General features: G+C 39.4%; 1 protein-coding gene across 1 annotated transcript in view; it reads right to left on the reverse strand.

Moving 5' to 3' along the window:
• Nucleotides 1-300: 300 nt before the first annotated feature.
• The window catches only part of LOC111239271 (protocadherin Fat 4-like), a 10,555-nt gene continuing 1,187 nt past the window's right edge, over nucleotides 301-9,668 (reverse strand). Inside the window, exons 2-5 of the mRNA XM_022769108.1 lie at nucleotides 6,512-8,897; nucleotides 5,107-5,165; nucleotides 1,301-3,686; nucleotides 301-309 (exon numbers count right to left, since the gene is read on the reverse strand). Of these exons, the coding sequence (XP_022624829.1) occupies nucleotides 301-309; nucleotides 1,301-3,686; nucleotides 5,107-5,165; nucleotides 6,512-8,897 (4,840 nt within the window). The remainder of the gene's footprint in view (nucleotides 310-1,300; nucleotides 3,687-5,106; nucleotides 5,166-6,511; nucleotides 8,898-9,668) is intronic.

Here is a 9,668-nt window from a genome sequence, read left to right on the forward strand (position 1 = left end):
GAATTCTGGGATGATATTAAAAAGGAAATCGATACTATTTTGGAGATAGATGTTGCTCCAGAACCAATGCTGTTTTTGTTGGGAGCCATACCTAAAGGTATATACAATGCAGACCAACGATATGCATTGAGGATTCTCTTACTAGTAGCAAAGAAAATGATCACAGTGAACTGGAGAGAGGTAAAACCACCAACTATAGGTCAATGGACCCAGAGACTGAAAAATGTCTATATGATGGAAAGGATGACGGCCAGTCTGCAGCTCAAAATAGACATTTTCATACAAAGATGGTCCTGTATCTCAAGATACCTGGGGGTATGATAGATGGGATGAGAGGAGAGAATGCTGCTGGAAGCTCCTGTCTGGGAAACCCTGCTCAGCTATCATAGATATTTGCTCTTCTACCTGTCACTGTCAGTGTTCCTACTATTCTTAATATCAATTATGTAAACTCCTATTACCCTACCTTTTGCACATTCTTTTTTAGTTTATGTCATACGTATATATCCTGCTTTAAAACTTTATTTTTATGCGCTTATGCACCCCCTTGCCTTAGTCCAATTACACATATGTGTGCACATGTGTTTTCAGGTATGTGTATGCATGACTGGGTAGGATGAGGTATGGCTGTATGAGTGCCACCTGTTTTTTATTTAATTATTTATTTACTTCTATATGTGTATGTATTTTATTTAGTTAATCAACTTATTAACTTATTTATTTCACTTTTTTTCTCTATTCTTATTGTTTAGTTCTTATTTTAATCCCCCCTCCTTTTCCCCCTCTTTTTTTTATTTTATTTATTTTTTTATTATTACTTATTTACTCATTTTATTATTTATTTAACTATTTGTTTGTTTTCGGTAGTAGCTCACTCTTCTGTGCGATCTATCACCCATTTTTACGGTTGTATGTCAGGAAATGTTTTGTAAAAATGTTTAAAATGTTTAAATAAAAAGTTCAACAAAAAAAAGAGCACTGAGCACTATGTGTGAATAGAAATTGGAAACCCGGAGTTTTGCAAATATACACTGAGTGAGGAGTTAAATGGTTCAGAAGGACAGTTAAAAAAAATATATGATTTTTTTTTTTTTTTAATAATTTCCTGGCGTCATTTGAAAAGTATGTAGGGCAAAAAAATAAATACATAGTCCTTAATAAATTTCACCTCCATTGTGCAGTTCGTTTTAAGAATGACAAAATTCCAGAAACAAACACATGCTGTAGTGAAAAGTCATTCAAAGCATTCACTAAACAAGCCAAATTATAAAATACCAGGGTGTACTGTTACGATTCCTACCTCTACAGATGCCTCCAAGTCTTCAAACGGGTCAGCAAAGTCTGAAGGACTTTTCTTCAGAGTCTGGTCGGCAGGAAGTGTGTTGTCATTGTAAGATGTCACGAACTTAAAGTCACTGGTTCTAGAACCTGTTGTCAGGTACGCGTCATAATTGTAAGTGCTACGCAAAGTTCCTGTGCCGTCAACATCTGCGTAATTAGGAGGGAGATAAGCGCTGGGGATGGCGACTGCTCCGTCAAACAACAGTCTGGGCTTTCTCCTATGACAAAACCTCACACCCAGAATGATGATAATGAAAGTCAGAAAAAAGGTGGACACAGACACAAGAGCTATGATCAGGTAAGAGGTCAGTTTGGAATTCTTCTCATCATAAGAAATATCCTTCAGTTCTGGCACCTCAGCCAAGTTATCAGAAATAAGTAAATACATGGAACAGGTGGCGGAGAGAGAGGGCTGTCCGTTATCTTTCACTGCCACAATAAGGTTCTGTTTCATGCTGTCAGATTCAGAAATGTCCCGCTGTGTCCTGATCTCTCCGCTGTGGAGACCAATAGTGAAAAGTCCCGGATCAGTGGATTTCACTATATGATAGGACAGCCAGGCGTTCTGTCCGGAGTCCGCGTCCACCGCTATCACTTTGGACACCAGAGAGCCTCCGTGTGCAGCTTTGGGGACCAGCTCGGTCATGAAGGAGTTGCCCTCCGGGGCGGGGTACAGTATCTGAGGAGAGTTGTCGTTCACATCTGATATGAAGACACTCACGGTCACGTTGCTGCTGAGCGGAGGAGAACCGTTGTCTCTGGCCATCACGTGGACTTTAAAGCTCCTGAACTGTTCATAATCAAACGACCTCACAGCGTGGATCACCCCCGTGTCTCCGTTAACAGACAGATAGGAGGAAACCGGGGCACCGTTCACCTCACCAGCTAACAGAGAATAAATCACTGTACCGTTTTGTCTCCAGTCGGGGTCTCGAGCAGTAACGGAACATAAAGTGGAGCCAGGTTTGTTATTTTCAGTCACATATGCGCTGTACGACTGTTCCTCAAACACAGGTGAGTTGTCGTTGATGTCAGCTACAGATAACTCAACAGTTTTAGAGGAGGACAGAGGTGGAGAGCCCTCGTCAGTGGCAGTGATTGTAATGTTGTAATCAGACACTAGTTCACGGTCCAGTTGTCCTGTGGTCACCAGAGAATAATAGTTTTTAATAGAAGGAACCAATTTAAAAGGGACATTCTGTTGAATGGAGCAGCGAACCTGTCCGTTATTCTCAGAGTCTCTGTCCTGCACGTTAATGATGCCCACCTCTGTACCAGGTGACACGTTCTCAGGTATGGGGTTAGACAGTGATTTCAGATATATCACTGGAGCATTATCATTTATATCAGTAACATCTATTATAACTTTGGCGTACGAGGTTAGCCCCAAACCATCTTTTGCTTTCACTCTGGTCTCAAAAGAACTCATTTTTTCAAAGTCAATCACACCAGTTACTCTGATTTCTCCAGTTTTAGGATCAATAGAAAATATATTTACTTCATCGTCAGATACATGGCCAAACTGATATGTCACATCCCCATTCACTCCTTCATCTGCGTCAGTAGCACTGACTTTAATCACTATGGTATCAGGAGGAGAGTTTTCAGGCAGACTGGCTTTATAAACGGTCTGGCTAAACACTGGGGCGTTATCATTAGCATCCAGCACAGTGACGTGTATGACTACGGTACCTGATCTCTGAGGAGACCCACCATCCAAAGCTGTGAGAAGCAAATTCAGCTCTTTTTGTTTCTCTCGGTCAAGCGTATTCTCCAGTATGAGTTCAACCTTGTTACTGTCAGCAGCGAGAATAAAGTTGTCGTTCTTTTGTAGGTTGTACCTCTGAACAGCATTTTGACCTATATCTGCGTCATGGGCCTCCTCGATGGAGAAGCGGTTACCTTTGTCAGCTGACTCCCTTATTTCCATTTCAATCAAATTATCATTGAACTGCGGTGAGTTGTCGTTAACGTCTTGAATATGAAGACTTACACGATGAAGCTCCAAAGGATTTTCTAACACTAAATCTACTTTTAACACACACGAGGGTTTCTTGCCACAAAGACTTTCTCTGTCAATTCTCTCCGATGTGATCAGATCTCCGGTACTCAGATTAATGTCACAGTACCTTTTCCGACTTCCACCAAAATCAACACGGGCCTGTCTTGAAGCTAAGGTCCTCAAATCAACACCAAGATCTTTAGCAATATTCTCAATAACAGACCCTCGTTTCATCTCTTCTTGAACAGAATAACTCAGGTCTCCATAAACGAGGTGCAGCGTTACAAGAAAGGAAGCGAAGCAGAAGATCGGACGAAGCGCTGAAAATCTTTTGTCTCCCATCCTGACACAAAACGCGTCGTCGGCTTAAGCACAATTCACTGCCCAGAGCGAAATGAAAAATACATTCAAATGAGTAAATAATCCACCAATGCACCAGTGTGCACAAAAAATATCCTTTCGTATTCTGCCGATTCTTCGGAAAAAACAACTGCTATCCATGCAGCAGGAATGGGTGGAGTGGTTTGTGTTCATTATCTGTCAACCTACAGCGACACCATGAGTCGAGTTTTATCCTCACACCGATATGCTACAAAATGTTCTTCACAAAGTCTTAAATCACCTGAAGGTACTATTCACCCACGTACACACAGCATGTGCATTATGTGCAGAGAAAAGCTTTAATGCAATGAAGAATACGGCAGAGAAAAAAACAATAGCTAAGTGAATATGAATATTCATCAATGTCTTACCATGAAGACAATTTAAATGTCCTGATCTAGGACGTGTCATGGTCAAAAAAATGTTTACAGCACAACAGAGGCATGGTTCAGCACCATGGACAGTGATGAAAGAAGTAATTACATTAATTATTTTAGTTTTTGCTTAAGTAAACGTACAAATACCACAATAAAACATTACTGTATTGCAAGTAAAACCCCTGGATTCAAAGTTTTACTTAGCTAATAGTACATAAATATTATCACAAAATTAACGTAAAGTATTAAAAAAGGTGACATTATTAGATTGTTGATACCGATGCATTAATGTGTAAGCAGCATTTTACTTCTGTAACTTGTCATGTGGAGCCAATTTTAACTATATTACAGCTAGTTCTGTGGTTTTGTCCAGAGGTTCCCGATGGGGGTGGGTGGGTGGGTGGCCACCTCCAAAGAGTCACATGATAAATTTGAGGTATTGTTAAATATTACAAAATAAACGCAAACATTTGTGACATAATTCCTGGCTTCCTATTGATCATTTTACTAATTTGGGATTGATTTTTCTCTTTCACTTTTTGTTAAATATCAGAAAACTTTACCTCTCTGAGTGACAAGCTATAATAATCAAACTCTTCAGTTTAGAGGAGGAACCACAATTTGCTTTAACTCCTAACACCTAAGAGACATTTGAAATGTGACAATTACATGCTGTTTCTTTGTAATAAATCACATGCCAAAAAGGTTGGGAACCACTTTTCAAATCTTTAACGATGCATTGTTTTTTATAAGCTTATTGTGTTTCTAAAATCTTAATTTCAAAAGTGACGGCCAACAATATCTGTCAGATAAATGTGGTGCAGTAAAAATTTAAATTTTCCTCTGAAATGCAATTAGTTTCATTGCCTAATCTATGGTAAAATACAGCTCCCCACTACTGAATAAAGGATGTAACCATTCTTTCCATCACCATACAGCAATGTTAATTCATGTAGTGCATGTGTGGTAATTGCAAACCATTTAGGCTACCTCAAATATACATACCATCTGTTCAATGCAATTTGCTCAAAGTTGGAGATGCCGGTGTTGTTTAAGAGTAAAACCTAGTACAATGACATTTGATTTGTAGCACAAAAGACACCACCACAACATAAACAAATATGTTTTTTTTGCTTTAGTGCCATCAAAATGACTTTATCCTTGTTTTCAGGTATAGATAAGACATAGTACTAAGCCACCGACAAAAACGGCCAACACACCATACACTAAAGATGTAATGTAAAATAAATATAGAACTATGGGTGAGTTCTCTGAAACACTGTGCTGATGCAGTCCAGGAAGCTACAACAATCCAAACTGTAACAAGATACAGGAAAAAAACATTTGACCAAATTACAGTTACATAAGGTTGTGCTCTTGAAATTAAAACTACAGGATCTCAGAGTTGTTTGAAAATGACATGTGATTCTGAAGGACAGTTGATCATTGGTGTAAATTTCTCAATAGTTGTTTGTGAAAATTAAAAAAAGTAATTAGGAATGTATTATTATTAAAATAGGAGTATTAGTAATAGTAACAGGAGTAGAATTTTTCATGACCATATCATTGTATTTCATTCAGCCTTTTCTAATTTAACAACGTTGTTTAAGACAACATCACAAGTACATTGCGTTTGCGTATGAACATTGGTTCAGCACCATGGACAGATGGTTTTTGATATGGAATGATCAGTGCCTCCCAAACATCAAAGTGTTGTATCTTAAGTTTGTATACTGCTTCGACCAGTGTTCTTAAACTCAAATATGTGTGAGGAGGTTTCACAAAAGAATGTACTAATTCAGTTGTTAGAAATCAAATAATAGCCACGTTCGAACGCAAGAATCAGAAGTAGGAATTGCAGTATTTCAATCATTCAGAAACCCTTCATAGTCAGTGATAAAACGTGATACGGCCAATGATTCACAAACAATACAGGCTCGCGCTAATAGCTTCGTTTCTTCTTATTATATAACTCACAATCGCACTTTGAGCTAACTGACTCCATTCACGCCAGTCAAGAGTGAACAACTTTGTGGAAAAATTAAACACGTAGTTAGAGATGATAACTAACTACTTTTTAGGAGTAATGTTTGTCTATGTAAAAAAAAATTCGATAAGTGAATCAACCAAAATACCGTCTTGAAAAGAAACTAGGTGAAGATAATAGGGGAATACTTTTCATAAACATTTGGTGATGGTTATGAAAAATGGAAGAAAGGTTTAAGATTTCTAACAAAATGCAAAATATTTTACAATGACCTATAAATATACATTCTTTGACACAAAATTTAATTAAAGTCCACTTTTGAATTTCGAACAGAAAGTATTGCTGAAAGCTTGGACACAAATTGAAAAGCCAAGAAACATAGGCCTATGTTTTGACAAATACACTAGTTTGAATAGCTCCTACCTCTACAGATGCCTCCAAGTCTTCAAACGGGTCAGCAAAGTCTGAAGGACTTTTCTTCAGAGTCTGGTCAACAGGCAGTGTGTTGTCAGTGTAAGATGTCACGAACTTAAAGTCACTGGTTCTAGAACCTGTTGTCAGGTACGCGTCATAATTGTAAGTGCTGCGTAAAGTTCCTGTGCCATCAACATCTGCGTAATTAGGAGGCAGATAAGCGCTGGGGATGGCGACTGCTCCGTCAAACAACAGTCTGGGCTTTCTCCTGCGACAAAACCTCACACCCAGGATGATGATGATGAAAGTCAGAAAAAAGGTGGACACAGACACCAGAGCGATGATCAGGTAAGAGGTCAGTTTGGAATTCTTCTCATCATAAGAAATATCCTTCAGTTCTGGCACCTCAGCCAAGTTATCAGAAATAAGTAAATACATGGAACAGGTGGCAGAGAGAGAGGGCTGTCCGTTATCTTTAACTGCCACAATAAGGTTCTGTTTCATGCTGTCAGATTCAGAAATGTCCCGCTGTGTCCTGATCTCTCCGCTGTGGAGACCAATAGTGAAAAGTCCCGGATCAGTGGATTTCACTATATGATAGGACAGCCAGGCGTTCTGTCCGGAGTCCGCGTCAACCGCTATCACTTTGGACACCAGAGAGCCTCCGTGTGCAGCTTTGGGGACCAGCTCGGTCATGAAGGAGTTGCCCTCCGGGGCGGGGTACAGTATCTGAGGAGAGTTGTCGTTCACATCTGATATGAAGACACTCACGGTCACGTTGCTGCTGAGCGGAGGAGAACCGTTGTCTCTGGCCATCACGTGGACTTTAAAGCTTCTGAACTGTTCATAATCAAACGACCTCACAGCGTGGATCACCCCCGTGTCTCCGTTAACAGACAGATAGGAGGACACCGGGGCACCGTTCACCTCACCAGCTAACAGAGAATAAATCACTGTACCGTTTTGTCTCCAGTCGGGGTCTCGAGCAGTAACGGAACATAAAGTGGAGCCAGGTTTGTTATTTTCAGTCACATATGCGCTGTACGACTGTTCCTCAAACACAGGTGGGTTGTCGTTGATGTCAGCTACAGATAACTCAACAGTTTTAGAGGAGGACAGAGGTGGAGAGCCCTCGTCAGTGGCAGTGATTGTAATGTTGTAATCAGACACTAGTTCACGGTCCAGTTGTCCTGTGGTCACCAGAGAATAATAGTTTTTAATAGAAGGAACCAACTTAAAAGGGACATTCTGCTGAATGGAGCAGCGGACCTGTCTGTTATTCTCAGAGTCTCTGTCCTGCACGTTAATGATGCCCACCTCTGTACCAGGTGACACGTTCTCAGGTATGGGGTTAGACAGTGATTTCAGATATATCACTGGAGCATTATCATTTATATCAGTAACATCTATTATAACTTTGGCGTATGATGTTAGCCCTAAACCATCTTTAGCTTGCACTCTCATTTCAAAGGAACTCCCTTTTTCAAAGTCAATCACACCAGTTACTTTAATTTCTCCAGTTTTAGGATCAATAGAAAACACATTTACCTCATTGTCAGATACATGACCAAACTGATATGTCACATCTCCATTCACTCCTTCATCTGCGTCAGTAGCACTGACTTTAATCACTATGGTATCAGGAGGAGAGTTTTCAGGCAGACTGGCTTTATAAACGGTCTGGCTAAACACTGGGGCGTTATCATTAGCATCCAGCACAGTGACGTGTATGACTACGGTACCTGATCTCTGAGGAGACCCACCATCCAAAGCTGTGAGAAGCAAATTCAGCTCTTTTTGTTTCTCTCGGTCAAGTTTATTTTCCAGTACGAGTTCAACCTTGTTACTGTCAGCAGCGAGAATAAAGTTGTCGTTCTTTTGTAGGTTGTACCTCTGAACAGCATTTTGACCTATATCTGCGTCATGGGCCTCCTCGATGGAGAAGCGATTGCCCTTCTCAGCAGACTCGCTTATTTCCATTTCAATCAAACTTTCTCTGAATTTTGGCGAGTTGTCGTTTACATCTTGAATATGAAGACTTACACGATGAAGCTCCAAAGGATTTTCAAACACCAGATCTACTTTCAAAACACACGAGGGTTTCTTGACACAGAGGATTTCTCTGTCAATTCTTTCCGATGTGATCAAATCGCCGGTACTCAGATTAATGTCACAGTACCGTTCATGCGTCTCATCAAAATCAACACGGGCCTTTCGTGAAGATAAGGTCCTCAGATCAAGACCGAGATCCTTCGCTATATTTCCAATAACAGACCCTCGTTTCATTTCTTCTGTAATAGAATAACTCAGGTCTCCATAAACGAGGTGCAGCGTTACAAGAAAGGAAGCGAAGCAGAAGATCGGACGAAGCGCTGAAAATCCTTTGTCTCCCATCCTTACACAAAACGCGCCCTTAACTTGTCCAACTTATACTGTCCAGTGTGATGAAGCAAAATCTGTCCAAAAACAGTCAATAACGCAACACTTCACAGCAGTGTACAGGATCAAATATGATTGGAAATTTAACCGTTCCTCTGAAAAATCTGAAACTGATATCTATGCAGCAGTAGTGGGTGGAGTAGTGAGTGCTTATTTTCTGACAGCTCACAGCGACACCATGAGTCACTTTTTGTCTTTACACTAGTATATAATAAAACATTACTCAAAAAGTCTTTAACTACATTAAGTAAATATTCCCTCTGCATGGCTTTCATTTACTTAAAACACACGTGAGTAATCTATTGTAATTGGATCAGCGCTAGGGATGTAGGTGTTATTCACCCAAGTTTAGCTCAGCTACATTTGGTTTGTGACCCTCCTGTAGCATCAACAAATGTTACCTTTGCTTTATGTTTTTAAAAGTTGGTATATACAAAATAAGCAAACAAAAAACACATACTTTCTGAGCCTCTGTAATAAAAAAAAAACAGCTTAACTTTCAGTACAACACTGTAACGTTCACTAACAATATGTGATTGAAATATAGGTAAAACTGTGGCTAATCACTCTATACAAACACAATGAACTGAGACAGTCAGTTATTACAACAATTATAAAATTTTATTACTTAAAAATTACTACTATTATTATTATTATAATCATTATCATTATCATTATCATTATCATTATCATTATCATTATTATTATTATTATTATTATTATCATT

This window comes from Seriola dumerili, unplaced genomic scaffold (genome assembly GCF_002260705.1).
Source record: "Seriola dumerili isolate Sdu_G_001 unplaced genomic scaffold, Sdu_1.0 BDQW01002192.1, whole genome shotgun sequence".
Classification (NCBI taxonomy): domain Eukaryota; kingdom Metazoa; phylum Chordata; class Actinopteri; order Carangiformes; family Carangidae; genus Seriola; species Seriola dumerili.